This window comes from Danio rerio, chromosome 18 (assembly GCF_049306965.1).
Source record: "Danio rerio strain Tuebingen ecotype United States chromosome 18, GRCz12tu, whole genome shotgun sequence".
Taxonomy (NCBI): domain Eukaryota; kingdom Metazoa; phylum Chordata; class Actinopteri; order Cypriniformes; family Danionidae; genus Danio; species Danio rerio.
The window spans coordinates 38,677,534-38,697,734 of NC_133193.1; the positions used below are offsets into that span (position 1 = coordinate 38,677,534).

Below are 20,201 nucleotides of genomic sequence, written 5' to 3' on the forward strand. Positions count from 1 at the left end.
TAATGAACATGCACAATATTGATATCATGGGCGGTTTAAATTATTATTAATAATTATTGATTATTACAACTTTCAGAGTGCCTTTTCAAATTATTTTATTGGCAGTGTTGTTCATCACAGCACTGAATGCTTGAACATTTAACATGCAATTTATTTTTAAACAAACATTTTCTTGATATACTGGCATACAACCTATTTTACAATATTTTTAAATAAACTGAAAACATTTTGTGACTTTTTATAGGCTTTTTGTTCATTAACTCTATGCACCAGGAGTGTATTTGTTAACATTTATCTCAAATCAATGTAATGACAACTACAAAAGCATTTTTAGTCCTAGGTGATGTTAATTTTTAGTTAATGCACAATAATGTGTTAAAACCAAAAATAATCACAATTTTTTTTTGTTAAATTGACCTTTTTAATATTACAATATTGTTGCATTTTTTAATAACTTTAAAATATATATATGGCTGTTTCTCACTGTTGATTGTAGTGCATTAACTAAAGTTTACTAATGAGACTTATCTAATATACTAAGTAAAGATTTATTTATATACAGGTAGCACCTTTCCCAGACATTGAGTCACAAAGTGCTTTACAATAAGAGAAAACAACTAAAAGAACACTTGGCAATAAAAAAGACATTTTAAAACATATTAAAACTAATTAGAAATCCAAATACAGAAACACTAATACTGTTAATTTAAAGCTTGACCAAAATGGTGCATCTTTAAATGCTACTAAAAAGTTCAACTGATCCCAGAATTCTATCGGGAGTGCTATCGGGAGAGAGTTTTATATTATTATCTATTATAATGATACCTATTGTACTTTACTCTGAAAATGTTTCAAAAAAGCTATGCACTAATTATTATTATTTATTTATTTATTTATTACCTGCTGAAATTATCTGTTTTGAAGCTTAGGTCAATATTGTAATATCGTGATAATTGCTTCAGCGATAAATTGCAACAACAAAATCTACTGTATGATAATGTCCCCTATGTCTATAGCATATGCCCTTCCAAGTGCAACCCATTACTGTGAAACATCCATACACACCCATACACTACAGACAATTTAGTTTACCCAATTCACCTATAGAGCATGTCTTTGGAGTGTGAGCACCCAGAGCACCCGGAGGAAACCCACACCAACACGAGGAGAACATGCAAACTCCATACAGAAATGCCAACTGACCCAGTCGAGGCTCGAAACAGCGACCTTCTTGCTGTGAGGCGACAGTGTTACCCACCACTGTGAGGCCTGCATTTTAAATGTAATTGTTAAAACTAATTATCGTTAATTACATAGTTAAATGTAATAAGTAGTTTATTTTAGATTTACATTCACACTTTAGAAGTAAACATGTGCACATTGAAGTGTCTTGTCAGTGCAGTTCAACAAAATGAGCAGGATTGTATTGTCTTGTAATGTTAAAACTATATTGTATTTCATACTACATATCACATGCTTCATTTAAGAATTACAAAATTAATGGCCACAGTGTAATTCATCACATTGGTGTGCATTATTGTTTTAGAACTCTGTCCTTTTGGCACTTTTTCTTTTAAAGAAGCTTACATTGACAAGTACATTTACAAATGATTTTAGATTTAAATGTATTCTTAAAAATCAACATGATGGTTCTGTGAAGCAATTGAGTAAGCTGTTGAATAAGGTGTTTCCAAGTGTTGGATAGCGGCTGAAGGGGCATCCGCTGCGTAAAACATATGCAGGATAAGTTGACTGTTCATTCCGCTGTGGCGGCCCCTGATTAATTAAGGGACTAAGCCGAAAGGTAAATGAATTAATAAATGTATATGGAATGTTTTAATATTTATTTTTATTATTTAGACTTTTAGAACATTAAATAGAAAGGTCCTTTGAAGAACCAAAATGTTAGTTTTTCTGTCATCACTTAAAAAAATCCATTCTGTAACCTTTATTTTTTTTTTTAATTATAATGAAATATAGGTTAATTAAAAAGGATAAACTTTATAATTAATTGGTATATCCACATTTAAATTATATTTAACTCATTTCTTTTTATCCTGAGGAGACACTTGTTTTTTAGAGTTTAAAAAAAATTACAGAGAGTTTAATGATGAAAAACCGTGTAGAATTTTATAAAAACATAACTGGTACTATGTAGTGTCAAAACATTTAGTGTTTTTACCACAAAATGTTTCAGCATTACATAGTACCTGTTATCTTTTTTGATTATCTTTATAATTTATAATTTATAAGCTGCTATAATGAACTAAAATTTTAAATAATTAATAATATAAAATATATTAAATGTAATAGATTGTGATGGACCCTTTTCACTGTTATGACACGTTTAATGGTCATCATAATCTTAAATCCTTGAAAATTTGTCAACCCGGGCTCATTGTGGAAACATAGCCCCGCGGACGTTTCTGCGGACCGCGATTTACGTCCTGGGAGATACGTATTCGAGCGGTTTTTTGTTTTCGCGGATCCGCGAGAGGCCGCTGAAAAGAAAATAAATGAATGAATAAATAAATATAGATGACTAGCTTTTATACAGCATATAGCCAGTCATAAGATTAATTTAACTAGAAACTAAAGATTTAACCTAGAAAGCACCCAGTACAACTGCATAACTCATATAATTGTGTTGAATTGAATTCTAAACTTTCTCTTTTTTTTTTTTTTTTTTTTTGCAGACTCCGATGGGAAGCTAAACAGAGGGACGCAGCTTGTCAGCATGACCCTCATGATGCACAACTGGGTCGTACCATCACACATCTTCGCCCATAAGCTACTTTCTCTATATCCTTTATGCATCTGATCCCAGAGCAGCTGAGTCCATCATTCATTGAGCAGTCTTAGATTCAGTCACAGCAACACGCAGCCTCACATGGCTCTTAATCCCACTGACAAAGAAACAAGAGCTGCCCTGTTTTTGTTTAGCCTATTAATTGAGGCTGGATTATTTTCTCTTTTAGATTAAGAGAGTCTGTAGTCACACTGTTGTGTGCTTTCTCCTTGACTTGTGATCACATATAAGGATTGTCCTGCAGAGAAAAGGGGACAAAGGCGTCCACAAATCTGTCACTTTATCAGGTTGGTGGATCTGCAGCATCCACACGTGCACCTAAAGACTGCAGAATGAATGGAGGGATTCACGCCTGCCCTCTACTTCTTCTGTGTCTGTTTCAGGCAGTGGATTAGCCAGTTCAGACTGATGTTTGAGATGGACCCTCTGTTAGAAAAAGCCATGGGAGATCTCTGGGCTCTGGTCAGTGCTGAGGGAACCAATTCGCACCATCAGCTCATCAACACACCTTATATGTGAGTGATTTTACCGTTGAAATTCAAGTATTGGCATAGAAAAGCATTGGTAAAGGCAGCGTTCACACTGCAGCTGAATTCAATTCACTTTATGGAGTTTTTGTAGACACTAGGACTGCAAGATATTAGGAAAAAAACTGGCATTGCAATATTTAGATTTTCTGTGATGTATATTGAGATATTTATATAAATTAAAAAGATAAAGCACATTACGGGCATAAATAAATACAATAGATCAAACATACAAATTTAATAGGCAGTGCTTAATGGTTTCTTGATAGTGGTATTGTGGTAAAATAAAAATGTATTGGTAATGGAAAATTACACTGTATGCAGTTGAAACAAGAAGTTTACATACACTCTAAAAAAGGAACATAACCTTTTTTTTATGTCTGATGTTAAATCATACTAAACGTTTACTTTTTAAGGTCTGTTCGGATTATCTAAATGATTTACATTTGTTAAATGCCAGAATAATGAGAGAAAATGTTTTTGGAGAAGTTTTTATTAATTTCTAGACAGTGAAAAGTTTACATACATTTCCTTGGTATTTTTTTAGCTTTGCTTTTAAACTGTATAACAGTTTGGTCAAATGTTTTGGGCATCCTTCCACAAGCTTCTCACAATAGTTTGAAGAAATTTTGGCCCATTCCTCCTGACAGAATAGGTTTAACTGAGTCAGATTTGTTGGCTGTCTTGCTCGCACAAGCTTTTTCAACTCTGCCCACAAAATTTCTCTAGGATTGAGTTCAGGGCTTTGTGATGGCCACTCCAAAACATTCACTCTGTTGTCCTTAAAGCACATTTTAACTAATTTGGCAGTATGCTTAGGATCATGGTCTGTTTGAAAGACCCATTTGTGGCCAAGTTTTAATTTCCCTGGCGAATGTCTTGAGATGTTGCTTCAGTATTTCTACACAATGTTCTTTCTTCATGATGCCATCTATGTTGTGAAGTGGACCAGTCCCTCCTGTAGCAAAACAGCCCCACAACATGATGCTGCCACCCCCATACTTCACAGTTGGGATGGTGTCCCTAGGCTTTCTTCTTTGTCCTCCAAATGTAACACTGGTCATTATGGCCAAACAGTTCAATCTTAGTTCTATCAGACCACGGGACATGTCTCCAAAAATTATTCTTATTATTATTAGTTTTTTTGCAAATTGTAATCTTGTTTTTTTTGTTGTTGTTGTTGTTGTTGTTGTTGATTCTGGCTTGTTGATTTCCCCATATTGTCGCGCAAGGAAGCCATGTGTTGAACTTTTCCTTAAATACTATTCTACAGTTGTGCCTCCAATTGTTGTCAATTAGCCATTTAGAAACTTCCAAAACCTTGACACCTTAATCTGAGCTTTTTCAGAGACATAATACTCTTATTGTATGTAAACTTGACTTTCAAGAAAAGTTATAACAATTTCTCAAAAAATTCCTCTCATTATTCTGCTATTAAGCATAACAAAAGCAAATTTGATAATCCTAACTAACCTAAAAGAGAAAAAGTTAAGCCACATTAACATCAGGCTTTTGAAGTGTAAGAGCTTGCTTTTGAAGTGTTGATTTTTCTGTGTCTGTTTCAGGCAAGTATATTTATTATAAAGCTTAATAAACATGTTGCAAGCATAAATTGATACAATAGAACAAAGATACAAATTAAATAGACAGTGCTTAATGGTTTTCTGGATTTTGTTTGGGCTTCCAACGGTGACATTTATGTCACACTGAACTGAACTGAACTAAACTGAACTTCAACTCTGAAAACTGGACTGAAGCAGTTTTAATGTACCAGAACTTCTATGTTACGCTGCTTTGACACAATCTACATTGTAAAAGCGCTATAAAAATAAAGATTAAATAAATTAAATTATGGTTTTGTGGTAAAATAAACAATAACATTGTAATGTAATCAAACAATGGAAAATAACACTGTATAGTCATTATTGTAATAAAAAAAATACTATTAATATTTGTTAAAAGATTGAATAATTCTTTATTTAAGCTATAGATCTTTTTAATATTGTGGCCAAATGGTTTGAATTAGTTGAAATCTTAGTTGATCGCAGTTACATCCGTGGTCACCACAGTGGAATGAACCGCCAACTTATCCAGCACGTTTTCCGCAGCGGAAGCCCTTCCAGCTGCAACCCATCTCTGGGAAACATCCACACACTCATTCACATTCATACACTAGGACAATTTTAGCTTACCCAATTCACCTGTACCACATGTCTTTGGACTGTGGGGGAAACTGGATCCACAAGAACGCAGGGAGAACATGCAAACTCCACACAGAAACACCAACTGACCCAGCTGAGGCTCGAACCAGCGACCTTCTTGCTGTGAGGCGACAGCCCTACCAACTGCGCTACTTCTGTTATTCTTACCCAATTCACCTGTACCACATGTCTTTGGACTGTGAGGGAAACCGGACCCACAAGAACGTAGGGAGAACATGCAAACTCCACATAGAAACACCAACTGACCCAGCCGAGGCTCGAACCAGCGACCTTCTAGCTGTGAGGTGACAGCCCTACCAACTGCGCCACTGTGTTATTCTGCAAATACTTTAAAAAAATGACCATAATGTTCTTTACTTCAGACTTAACATCTATACAAAAAAAATTAAGAGACGATTTGAAAATGATCAGTTTTTATGTTTTGATTTATAGATTTGTGTTTGAGTAATTATATTATTTTTGTTTTATTGTTTAGACTACTGGTGACATTTCTTTCAAATCTAAAATACAAATGTTGTCATGTAGAGCATTTTGTTTGCATAAGATAAAAAAAAGAGTAGCATTACAAAAGCTTGAATTAGTTCATGTTAGTTAATGTATTTACTAACACAAACAATGAAGAATACATCTACTACACTATTTATGTACATGCCATTTAGGCATGTAGACATGGTCAAGACAGTCTGCTGCAGTTCAAACCGAGCATCAGAATGGGGAGGAAAGGTGAACGTGGCATTAACCACAGTTGTTGGTGCCAAACGGGCTGGTATAAGTATTTCAGAAACTGCTGATCTACTGGGATTTTCACTCACAATTATCTCTAGGGTTTACAGAGAATGGTCCGAAAAAAAAAAAATATCCAGTGAGCGGCAGTTCTGTGGCTATAGATGCCTTGTTGATGCCAGAGGTTAGAGGAGAATGGCCAGACTAGTTGAAGCTGATAGAAAGGCAACAGTAACTCAAATAACAACTTGTTACAACCGAGGTCTGAAGAAGAGCTTCACTGAACGCACAACACGTCCAACCTTGATGCAGATGGGCTACAGCAGCAGAAGACCACACCGGTTGCCTCTACTGTGAGGTAAAAACAGGAAACTGAGGCTACAATTCGCACAGGCTCACCAAAATTGGCCATGCCGTGAAGCACAAATCATCTCAGACTGGTTTCTTGAACATGACAATGAGTTCACTGTACTGTTAAATGGCCTCCACAGTCACCAGATCTCAATCTAATAGCACCTTTAGGATGTAGTGGAATGGAAGATTCGCATCATGGATGTGCAGCCGACAAATCTACAGACAACACAATACCAACTTTTTAAGTTTTTACAATGTTTAAGAGGTGATAACAAATTAATATTTGATTGCAGTAGCTCTTATTTTTAATCGCAACAAATAAAAGTGTGTGATATTCTAATCAACTGTCAGAAAAAAGGGAAAAAAATGCTCTATATAACAATTTTTGGACTTTGGAATTAAATTTGGAAGAAATTATATTGGAACTTTATAGAATTTAATAAATATTAACATTTTCTCAAACACATTTTTTCTGCACAGAGTTTTGTAAAAAATCTGCTGATTTATGCGGAGTGATATTGTATCATGACTAAAAACATAATATATGAAGATAACTTTTTTTAACTTTAATTTAATGTTTACCATGCAAATTCAATTACATCCAATTGTTTAATAAACAAAGCAAGTTTCTTATATAAAAAATCAACTAAAAGACAGAAAATATTATAAAACATTATTGTAATAAAATCATGTAAACATTGTCATATTAGTCAAATATATTACTTAAATTAATTTAAAAACTGAATAAATATAAATGTACACACATTTACACAAGTAAATAAGTAAAAAAATCTAAAACTCTGTAGAAAATCTGCAGAACTTCTCAGTAAATCTTGGCTTTTTAAAGTGGCCTCATAATAATTTGCTTAATTCTTGAAAAAAGTAAATATACAAAAATACAATATTTCTTTTTTAAATACACACATATAACATGAAGAGTTCAGAAGCAAAACCTCTAAGCGCAATCTGAAATTTACTTCTAAAATCAGCATTTTTCCTAGTTTCTAAATTGATGTTTAGATATTTTACTTTAAGGGCAATGAAATAAAACTTGCCATCACCATAAAAGTGAAACTACTAAACCTACACACACTGAGAAAAAAACAATGCTCATTTTAGAAGAAATTTTTAAATGGTGCTCAGAGTTTTTTTTTCTTTTTCTTTTTTTTGCATTTGAACGATTCATGTGATATTTGCATATTTTAAATACATTTTTTATTACTCTATATTTACTTTTTGACACTTCATACATGTAGATATACTTATACAGGGGTGCGTTTCCCAAAACCATTGTTAGCCAACTAAGGTCGCAAGTTCCATCATTAAAAACATAGTTTGTTGATTTGTAGTTTCCCAAATCCGTTGCTCCGACAAGCTTTCACAAACTGCAACGCAAACTTGAGCACTCACAACCACCTCTCCGGAGCTGTAGTTTGAAACATAGCTCATCCCTGTGTTCTATTCCCACTTATCCCCCCTATGCTTTATTCATTTAGAACATTCTAACATTCAAAGTTGGAATTATTAAAAATAAAAAAGCATTAAAGTCGTCTCTCTTAGGTGTAATTTGCTTTCAAACTATTTTTACAGTTAAGTTTTAGCGATCTTCATGTTTACAATTGTGCTTCCTTCGCAGTGCACTTTGAAAACATTGATGTTATTTTGAACACAGCCTCATGGCGAAAGCTATAGGTGACCTATCATTTAAAAGCAGAATTTATGTTACGTCTTCAAAGCTTGTGAAAACAAAAAGCATATGTAAAATTGTTTAATTTATAGTAGGTTATTTAGTGAAGTTTATGTATAAACTAATTTCAAGAGGATCACATGCTTATGATTGCTAGCGGCTCGATGCGCATTATCAAATCCACTATGCTCCAATCATATGACTCCTAAACTACTATAAATGCCCTGGGTTTCATTCCACTGCTATCTTCGTTTTGAAGAGTCCCCCTTCCACCCCTACTCCTCCTTCTTCCTAGATGGCTGACACGGTGGCCCAGTGCGTAGCACTGTTGCCTCACAGCAAGAATGTCTCTGGTTCCAGGCTTTACCAAACCAGCAGACATTTCTGTGTGGAGTTTGCACTTTCTCCCCGTGCTTACGTGGGTTTCCCCCAGGTTCCTCGGTTTCCTTCCACCATCCATAAACATGCAAATTAAGTTAATTGACTAATCCAAATCGGCACCTTAGACATGCTATAGTATGTAGTTATCTCCAAGAGCAATCACTTACCGTTCATTGGTTACTACAGCAGGGGAGTTCTCGAGATACCTGAGCTCAAACTCCCCTCCCACCTTGCAACGGGAGGGAACTCTGGGCTCGAGGATCTCATGAGCTCAGGGCTCTCTTCCGGGACAGCATGCCAAACAAGCTTTTATAATCAATCATCAGCTAAGTGTGAACTCTTGAATTAGGTATCTGTATTTGACATGGGCCTGCTGATTAGAACTTTCTGCAGTGGTTTACAAGTGAAAAATTTTAAAAGTAGATTTTTATAAAAAATATAAATAAATAAACAATCATTATCATCATCATTAATATTAATAATATTATTGGTAAATTATGATTTTTTCTAACACATAATAAATATTACATTTCATTTTATAATAAATAGTCTCATTTATTTATTTATATGATTTATATATGATATTGGAGTACATGTTATTGTAAGTGATTTAATGTTTTAGAATAGGATCTGTCATATTCAAAATAATATTTGTAAAGGAAACGTAGGCGGGTGCATGTTTTTACCAAATCTAATATTGGATTTTATTGTAAATGCGTGCTCATGTAAAACAATCTAGTTTGCACAAAGAAATGATGGGTTCTTCTCTAAAGAAATAGTTACTCCGCCCTGTTTAGAGCATCATTATGGGCGTTTAAGTTATTACCAAGATGATTCAAGCGATGGATCTGCGACAGAAAAACTAGGGGTTTTGGGAAACACTTGTCACTACATCGTTCTTTTCCCAAACGATGCATTGTACTATGATAGTTTAGCCACAAGTTACGTCGTTGTTTGGGAAACGCACTCCAGTATAGTCAAATCATTTCATTTTTTTTTTTTTTTGCTCTGAAAAGTGTATGTCTTGTCTCGAGTCTTCTCTGATGTGTTCTGATCTGTTTGGTTTCTCTCTCTTCATCACTATATGTGAATCCAGTAATCCTCCAGTGAATATTTCCCAGACTCCCTCTCCCCTGGTCAAGAAACGAAAAGTTTCTCTGCTGTTTGACCACATGGAGCCGGATGAAATGGCTGAACACCTCAGCTATCTAGAGTTCAAAAACTTCTGCAACGTCTCAGTAAGTCACTCTCCCCGGATGACAGCTTCACTCACATTATCTGAACAGATGTTCTGAAGCGAGTGTAAAATTGATCTGACGGGTGAATACCGCTGACTAATAAAACTACTATGATCACACCCATTACACTCATACCTGTACGTGCCCATTCATATCAGGGAATCGTTGCGTCTCGCCGATCGTGTTAGGTGACTGGCTGGTACATCTGTTGATTATGTTTATTTCTGTGTGTCACGTTAGTTCCTGGATTACCGCAGTTATGTGGTTCATGGCTCAGTCCGGGACAATCCTGCTCTGGAGCGATCAGTCATGCTGTGTAATGGAGTCTCGCAGTGGGTGCAGCTTATGATCCTCAACAGACACACGTCACAGCAGAGAGCAGAGGTCTTCACCAAGTTCATTCATGTAGCACAGGTATTCATATAGACACACACAAACACACATACAGTGGAAGTCGATATTATTAACCCTCCTGTCATCTTTTATCTTTTTCAAATATTTATGATAAATGATGTTTATCAGAGCAAGGAATTTTTTAATAGAATTTCCTATAGTATTTTTTTCTTTTGGAGAAAGTATGTTTTTTTTTCAAACAAAATTTGTTTGTTTGTTTGTTTTGTTTTTCAGCTAGAATAAAAGCATTTTTTTATATATTTTTTTTATTTTTAAACAACTGTCTACAGAAAAAAAAGCTCTCGGGTAAAAAATGTTCCCTACAAACATACTTTTGTTGCGTGTTAGCAGACCACTGTAATCCACATATGTGGGTCCATACGTGAGCTGTGCTCTCATCATGGGGAAACGGAAACAAAACCTTGTTAAGGACATTTATAAACGCGAAACTGATGACCCATGTTTCTGAGTAATTCTTCTTCCACTTGTTTTGATTATGGTTGGCAACAAAACTTGGCATCTCTCTGCCGTCTGAAGTCTGTAACAGGTAAAAAAAAAAAAAGTCTTTGAAGCTATATCATGCATATTAATAAAGTTGCATCTCATTCACAATAGAGTACGCTGATTGGTTCCAACCAAGGCTTTCTCAGTAATTAATAAACAGATGTGCTGAAAACTCAATGACATAACATTGTACCGGTCGATACATACTGCCATGCTGAAATTTACACAATGACCTCATCGCCATGACGTCCCTTCAAAATTTCTTTTTAAAACGGAAGAACGAAGTTGCTCGAAAAAACGCAAAAACAACCACCTCACATTGACCATGCTTACTGACCAGACTGGAGCCCTGGCTTCAATTATCTCAGAGCTAAAGGTTCTCTCCCGGGACAGCATGCCAAACCTGCTATCATTATCAAGCAATATCTAAGTGTGAACTCTTGAACTACTGAAATTTATGTGTACTAATAGTGTTTTAGCTTCGTGGGACGTATATATGACTGTCAACATCACAAAAAAATGCGTTTTGGTCTTTCGTGATCCTTTAAATTAAAGTTTCTAAAAATTTTGGTATACAGCAAAGCCAAATTCTGACTTACACTTTTTGTACAAAGGAAAATAAAAGCAGAGATTGTTTTCTCCACAATGATGCCTCTTGTTCATAATCTTGGTATCTTTGGTATCAAATTTCTGGCTTGGCTGGGTATCTATATACAATTGATATCAGAATTATTAGCCCCCCTTCTATTTTTTTTTTTCTTTTTTAAATATTTCCCAAACGATGTTTGACAGAGCAAGGAAATTTTCACTGCGTGTCTGATAATATTTTTTCTTCTGGAGAAAGACTTATTTGTTTTATTTCGGCGGAATAAAAGCAGTTTAAAAAAAATTAAAAATTCAGGTCAAAATTATTAGCCCGTTATGTCTACAGAACAAACTATCGTTATACAATGACTTGCCTAATTACCCTAACCTGCCTAGTTAACTTAATTAACGTAGATAAGCCTTTAAATGTCACTTTAAGCTGTACAGAAGTGTCTTGAAAAATATCTAGTCAAATTTTATTTACTGTCATCATGGCAAAGATAAAATAAATCAATTGTTAGAAATGAACTATTAAAACTATCATGTTTAGAAATGTGTTGGAAAAATTTTCTCCCCGTTAAACAGAAATTGGTGAAAAAATACACAGGGGGGCTAATAATTCTGACTTCAACTGTATATTTTATATTTATATATTTTATTATTATTATTATTATTATTATTATTATTATTATTATTATTATTATTATTATTATTTTTGTCTATTTGGTTTGGATCTTTTGATGAACAATTGGTTTGAAATGGATAAGAATTAGTTGCATAAAAACTTTAAAAACCAATTTGTCAACAAAAAATAATTGAGGAGTCACTGTTCTGTTGTGGATGTTAAAATGAAAGGATAGTACATGTTGAAATATGTATGTAAATCAGTAATACTGCTGTAATTTTCCATAAAGACACTGACGTAGAATGTGCTGTATGCCTGCATGACAAAACATGTGGTTAAACTCCAAACCCTGTCGCCATTCGTTTTTCAGGTTGTCGGTGATATCTGTCCTAGAGCCATCTTACTCATTTTTAAAAACCATTTTACGACATGACGTTTGAGGTATGACACGTTTTAAAATCATGACAATTCATCAAACCATGTCAATATACGACAGCTCACTTTGAAGATGCCCAATCGTTTCATGTGTTGAAACGTTGAGAGGAAATGATTGCGTAATGTGTGCTTCATGTGCTGTCCTGCATTGAACCACGAAAACAAAAATGTACTGAGACAACATGTAATGAGACAACCTGAAGAAAACACCAAGGAAAAAAGCAAATGCGTCAATTAAGTTGTAGTGGGGAAGTCTGATATAAGTGATCTTATTTGAGAGTAATCTTCCTGTATTAGGAAATGATCTGGGAGAGCTGTTGCATAACTGTTTCTTTCAAGTGCTTTTTACAGGAAAGAGGATGTAAGTGGCTTGCAAGTTACCATGTATATAAAGACCATATTAGTAAAATACCTTGTGTTATCTTGTCTTTTTATTTATTTTTTTTTTGAGCAGAAGTTGAGATCCCTGCAGAATTTCAATACTTTGATGGCGGTGATTGGAGGTTTATGCCACAGCTCCATCTCACGTCTTAAAGATACTGCCAGCCTGCTGTCCTCTGATGTTACAAAGGTCAGTCTGACTCTCAGAATTACTGCCCACATCCTCTTTGAGCAACTGTTTGTGACCCCGGATCACAAAACCAGTCATGTGTCAACTTTAGGAAATTGAGATGTGTATTTCATCTGAACGCTGAATAAATAGCTTTCCAATGATGTTAGATTTTCTTGTGATAGGACAGCCTGATCTCACGAGGAAACGTAAGTATTTTACGTTTTGTCAGTATAGTGGCTAATTCGTACGAATTCGTTCGAGTTTAGTTGTATGAAAATGTACGATTTTAAGAAGGAGGCGTGGCACCTAACCCCACCCCTAACCCCAACTGTCATTGGGTGATGAGCAAATCGTACTAAATTGTACGAATTAAGGCCCTTGCACACTGAGACGTTTTTTGCTTGCGTTTTCCGTTGACGTTTAATGCCTTGTGACTAATCTAAGGGCATCAATGTGATCGTGCACACCAACGTGCAAAACGCCAGGCACAAAAGTGTCATTTTAAAGAAATGCCTCATGCTCGTTTCTTTGTTTTGACGCGCCACGTCAAAACCTTTTCCACCAATCAGATCGGCACTTTTGTTCATGTGCACGGAGCTGCTGAAAATACAGTAAACAGCACTTGGAGGGTGGGAGGGTGTGGGAGTGTCTATTTGGGCGCGCGCGAGTTTCAGAGTCAAAATACACACACAGAAGAAAGTGATGGTGGTTAACCTACATGGACATCTGTAGTCGAATTATTTGCCAAATTATCAAATGGTGGACTTTAACTGCAGTTTGGCTCTTTGATTCAGGGAATTCATTCTTGCAACTCGCGACAAACAAGATATTTGATTCGAGGATCTGCTCTAAGCGTGTATTTTTCATGCAATGTTTGATACCCCACGGCGAATGAGAGAAAAAACCCTCCGCATTTCCCGGAAACTTAGATGCACACGGCAGGTAGCATCAGAAAGCCGCGTGTGTTATTCCGGTCACAAAATGCAGTAAAAACCCTACACGAGGTTAAAGTTTGGTTGTGGTGCTAACATGTTTACACTCGGTGCAATGGTTAACTTAGTTCGATACGAACAAACTGAATAAACAAAGAGCAATGGTCGCTCACTTACCAAATCTGTAGAGACAGGACAATCCACAGCAACTAGAGCCGCGTCTTTTTTAAGAGAAGACTACAAGCGAATCCGGATCTCAGCGTTTGCAGATGAGAGCAGCTCTCAGGTAAACAATGTTCCTCCTTAGACACGTAAGTTATTGTTGTCGAGCGTCGCGTACACTGTTAATCCACACGTAAGTCCAGATGAGCTCTCACAGAGAGAAAATGAAAACAAAACTTAACGGCTGCAAACTATAAAAGCAACACTTCACGCTTGTTTTGCCAACACAACGTGGTGTCTCTGTCGTGTAAACACGGTGACACTAATGAATATTAATGAAGTTGCACAATACAGCGCGCTGATTGGTTTGAACCAAGCCTTACTCATGCATTAATGCATCACACTGTAAGACGTAATAAGACTCACTCTGGCACAGACGCCCAGTCTGCACGCTGGAATACAACGCTATTATGTCATGACCGTGACGCAGCTTCAAAAATTCGTTTCAAACCGGAAGTACGAATTTGCTTGAAATAACGCAAAAACAACCAATTTAAACTTTTTAGTGAAATATAGGTGTCCTAATAGTGTTTTTAGCAGTGTGGGACACATATACGACTGTCAACAGCTCAAAAAATGTGTTTTGGTGTTTCGTGACCCTTTAACAAGCGTGTGAACTTCCTCACCTCCTCTTATTCTGTGTTATAAGTGGGTGTCAGAAGCTTAAAGCTGTGTAGCGCCATCTAACGTCAAGGAGTGATTTTGCATACTCTTCTGCTTGACGGCAGTGAAAATCTCTTGGGTTTGAATAAGGAAAAACGTCTCATAAAACGCTGTCGATAAATGCAAACGAAAAGCGTCCCGGTGTGTAGGAGCCTTTAGATCATATGAATTCACACAAATTAGCCACTAAATCAAAAAGTAACGAATTGCCGTGAGATTGCGTTGGATAGGATGATTTTTGACTGTTTTTAAGTGTGGAATCTGCGGGTTAAAAAAGATCTCAATGCTAACTAGAGACGTGGACAATATTGTTGGTACCCTTCCATTTAAGACACATTTTACATTTCTCTATGTAATTTTCTTCACGTAAATAAATCAAAACATAATTTACAATATTGTTGGTACACTTCCATCGAAGAAAGAAAAACTACAGTGGTCACTGAAATAATTTAATATTAATCATTAATCAGTAAGTATTGCAAAAAAACTAATGAAAAAACTAATATTGCTTTCGAATTTTAACTCAACAGAAGTATAAAAAAAGACAAAGTAATAAAACTGGCCAATTTTGTCCACATCTGTACTGTAAATTGTCAAAACGTTGTTCAGATCGAGTTCATCTTAATAGACTTAAACAATTATTCATTCATTCATTCATTTTCAGCTTAGTCCCTTTATTAATCAGGGGTCACAAACATTTGTTTTGCGCAGCAGGTGCCCTTCCAGCCACAACCCATCACTGGGAAACACCCACACAATCCTGCATTCACACAAATACACTATGGCTAATTTAGCTTATTCAATTTAATTTAGCTTACTACCACGCAGACACAGGGAGAACATGCAAACTCCACATAGAAATGCCAGCCAACCCAGCCGGGGCTTGAACCAGCAACCTTCTTTCTGTGAGGCGATAGTGCTACCCACTGCGTCACCATGACACCCAAAGAGACAATTATGTTTTGATATATTTACGTAAAGAAATTTACAATATGTCTGCGCGGAATGATCTTTCCCTAATTTTGAGCTATTCCCACAAAATATAAATGTGCAAAATAGGACTGTGGGGAAGCACGGTGGTGCAGTGGGTAGCACAATCTCAAAGCAAGAATGTCGCTGGTTTGAGCCTCAGCTGGGTCAATTGACATCTTTTTTGGAGTTCGCATGTTCTCCCTGTGTTCACTTGGGTTTCCTCCGTGTGCTCCGGTTTCCCTTACAAGTCCAAAGACATGCAGTACAGATAAATAGGCTAAGCTAAATTGTCTAGTGTATGTGTGTGAATGGGTGTGCATGGATGTTTCCCAGTGATGGGTTGCAGCTAAAAGGGCGTCTGCTGAGTAAAATATATTCTAGATAAATTGGCGGTTCATTCCACTGTGGCGACTCTGTATTAATAAAGGGACTAAGCTGAAAAGAAAATGAATGAATGAATGAATGAGTAAGACTGGTTTTGTGTTTCACAGGGTCTCATTTTTAGCATGACTTAAACCCAATAACTAATAAACTTGCACTGTGACTGCCTAGTTGACCAGTTGTGCATTGGTTATCATTAAGAAAAAACAAAAATCATTCCTTAAAATAGTGTCAGGAACACAGTTTAAACAAAGAAATGTGTCCTTTTTTTCCCTGGAGTGCATGTTAAAGGGTTAAAGTGGCCTTATGGTTATTTCAGATACCCTTGTTGCGTAAGTGTAAAACACTAAATGTGATTCAGTGCATTGATGTACTCAAAATTTTTTAAACCTTTATTTTTCATTTGTAAAGATATTTACATAATGCTGTACATCCTGCACGTTTTAAGCAAAGTTTAAGCAAGGCGCACAACTGACACGCTCTGCGCTGGACTTTAGAACTGCTCTCAGCTGGGGCCTCATGTATCAATGTTGCGTACGCACAAAAACTTTGCGCACGCCAGGTTTCACGCTCAGAATCCCTCACATTTGGATTTACTAATGATGAAATGAACGTGGGAATGTGCGCAGCTCCACGCCAGCTTCGTGGCTGGCATACGGCATTTTTGTGCGTGTCTGTTTTATTTCCATTGGCGACTCCTAGAGGCAGTTGTGTTAAATTGCACACTACAAAGTGTCTTTGAGCCGTGCAATGGCAGCTGTATGAGACAGGTTCATCTAGCACAGGGGTGCTCAACCCTGTTCCTGGAGATCTACCTTCATGCAGATTTCAGTTGCTACCCATTTCAAACACACCTGCCTGTAATTATCAAGTGCTGTTCAGGTCCTAATTAATTGGTTCAGGTGTGTTTGATCAGGGTGAGAGCTGTGTTTTGCAGGAAGGTAGATCTCCAGGAACAGGATTGAGCAGCCCTGATCTAGCAGGTATATAAGGTTTCCATACCATACAGTTGACCAGACAAACTTTAAAGCGCAATTTGCAGCGGTCGCCGGTTTGTTCAATGTAATGGGAGCGATCTACTGCACGCACATTGCTATAAAGATACCATCTGAAGATGAATTTGCATGTGTGATTTAGAAAAACATTTCCATTCAATAAATGTGCAAATAAAATATGATGCATAGACTTATTAATGATTCCTACTTGTCTTTCTCGTGATAAATAGTAGGCAAAATCTGATATGTAGCGGAGAAAAAAAAAAAGAGTTTATCAGACGCTGAGTTCATGCTCGAACATGTCAAAGCAGGTGGAAATTCACTTTACGAGTCGCGACACTGAGACTGTTAAGGGTACTACAACATTTTACACCTATAGATTTCACTATTTCTTTTTTAAATCCACAGTGCGATGTTCAGACCCAACTGTGTTAACCGCATCAGCTAAACTCTCCCCACTCTATTTTTTCTTTTGTTGTTAATTCCGGAGGACAAACTTACAAATAACACCGTTTTTCTCCGGTCTACCTCCGAAAGCAGCACCTCCAAATTACATTCTGTTGAAAGTTTCTCTTTTTGCTTGCTTTTGCCTTTGCTTTTTCGTTTGGTTTTGCCAAAGTAGAGTCATTAGCTTATTCATACGGGGGGAGGAGGCAGGGATGGGTTTTGCGCTCGTGCATGTTGCGCTCAGTTTCACGTTCATTCGGGTGTACAAAGAATATGCGTGGGATTCAGCGTGCGCAGTGTTTCATACATCTGAATTTTTTTATGCATACGCATATTTACAGCTTTGTGCTTACGCAATGTTTTAGTATGATTTCCACGCAAGTCTTCGTACATGAGGCCCCTGGTCTTTTGAGCAGTCAATTTTAGCTGCTATCCAAAAATGCGCCCTAACACAACTCTTTTCTAAACCAGAACACCCATGAGTCCACAAAATGGCACAAATGGATTTGCTATTTAAACAATGTGGCAGAAAACGGAAAAATCAAAGTTGCATTGATCTGAAAATAGCAACAAATTTTGCGCCTTATTGTGCCGGGTGTATGATAGGGCCCAGAATGCCCAAGCCTACTGCCCGAGAGACATTTTAAAGATGGCCACAGAGTGAACGGACTTACCTTTAAGGGACTTCGATATAGCCTAAAAGTTCAATACACTCATATTATGTACTTCAACAGATGCCTATGCGTACACATTAATTACGGTAAATCAGCAAAATAAATAAAATCAGTTTTAGTTAAAAAATAGGTGATCTTTGAAAAATGCCTGTTGAAATGGCACTTTGGAGGTTACCACATTAGATAAACCAATTATTATCCCTAAAAACACTGAAAATCTAATGTAATTGAATTAAAGTAACTATATAAAGTTGATTTACTGAGGCTTGTATATGTATTACGCAAACTACTGAACAAAAGCTGACCCCTTATAGTCAATGTATTCGCATACTGCTTTTTATGAACGTGTAAAAATGTGTTCTTAATAACAAAATATACACAATACAAACATAGTTAAGAAAGTGTTTGTATCCTTTTCAGCAAAAATACATCGATAGGATTTCACGGACAAATCGAAAGTCACGGAATGCCTTGTTTTATGTTTCGTTACAAGCTGTGTACACATTAACAATATGAAAGTGATGAAAACATTTTTAAATATTACTTTAAAGGGATAGTTCACCCAAAAGTCAACATTTCCTCATCATCTACTCACACTCAAGGGGTTCTAAACTTTTATGAGTTTCTTTGTGTTTTGTTGAACAAAAAACAAAAATTCTGAAGAAAATGCTATTGACGTCCATAGTAGGAACAAAAAATTAAATGGAATTCAGTAGCTTCTTTCCAACACTCTTTAATATTCTTTCCTTTCATGTTCGGACCAAGTGGGGGTGAGTAAATCATGACAGAAATTTCATTTTTGGGTAAACTTTCCGTTTAAGATTGTGATTAAAGTAAGAATTCACATATAAATTAATCTGAACTCACCATTGAGTTGTTCCAACCTTAGCAATTTTTCTGTTTTCTGTTGAACACAAAAGATATTTTGAACACCACTGGTAACCAAAATTCTGATAATCTCTATTAAAAAATACAAGGGAAATCAATAGGGACCAACAAAGATTTGTTCTTCAAAATATCTTCTCTTATGTTAATCAGAAGAAAGAAAGTCTGCAGGATTATAACAAGCGGAGGGTAAGCAAATGACAGAAATTTCATTCTTGTGTTAAGATCTCTTTATTCCAGGGGTCACCAAACTAGGGACACCGGCCCTCCAGGACTGAGATCGATTACCCCTGCTTTATTCTATAGAGCTTTTAGCAAATGATCTATAATAATCCTTACATTGATTCAACGATGTACCGTGTTAGCTCAGAGGTCATGGATTGTGAAAAATAATGTACAACACACTCCTATTAATTTAAAAAACCCTCATATTTATACCAAAGCTACTTAGTGCTGTGTACATTATCCACATACAGCAACCAGAACTCAATCGCCTTCAGAGACTGTTTAGATTTTTTTGGGCCTGCGGGTTCATTGTGGGCATGTTCATACTGAAGGATTCAGGCTCCTTACATAAATGTTTTAGTTGCTGTCCTATTCAAAAAAGAGAACTGAAAAAACAATCCTGCTGTTTTGCCTTTGAGCAAGACACAGCACATGCTGCTTCAGGTTGAAATGTTTCTGAGATGTGAACTATAAATCACTGTACAAAAACAGAACAGAAAGGTGAATGCAATTTAGCAAAGAAAGAAAGAAAGAAAGAAAGAAAGAAAGAAAGAAAGAAAGAGAGAAAGAAAGAAAGAAAGAAAGAAAGAAAGAAAGAAAGAAAGAAAGAAAGAAAGAAAGAAAGAAAGAAAGAAAGAAAGAAAGAAAGAAAGAAAGAAAGAAAGAAAGAAAGAAAGAAAGAAAGAAAGAAAGAAATAGATTTGACTTAATTACAACTGACATGTTAAAAATGTATTATACCTTTTTAGTGATGGGGTTATGTGTTTAA

At 36.1% G+C, this 20,201-nt stretch overlaps 1 protein-coding gene across 23 annotated transcripts in view; it reads left to right on the plus strand.

Annotated features, from left to right (window-relative positions):
• rasgrp4 (RAS guanyl releasing protein 4) overlaps positions 1-20,201 on the plus strand; it is a 59,637-nt gene that overhangs the window by 14,485 nt on the left and 24,951 nt on the right. For all 23 annotated transcript variants that reach the window (NM_001044862.1, XM_005173660.6, XM_073929201.1 and 20 more), the window contains 6 exons: positions 2,697-2,802; positions 3,034-3,096; positions 3,193-3,324; positions 9,800-9,941; positions 10,182-10,355; positions 12,938-13,054. In NM_001044862.1, coding sequence (NP_001038327.1) covers positions 2,697-2,802; positions 3,034-3,096; positions 3,193-3,324; positions 9,800-9,941; positions 10,182-10,355; positions 12,938-13,054 — 734 coding nt within the window. The remainder of the gene's footprint in view (positions 1-2,696; positions 2,803-3,033; positions 3,097-3,192; positions 3,325-9,799; positions 9,942-10,181; positions 10,356-12,937; positions 13,055-20,201) is intronic.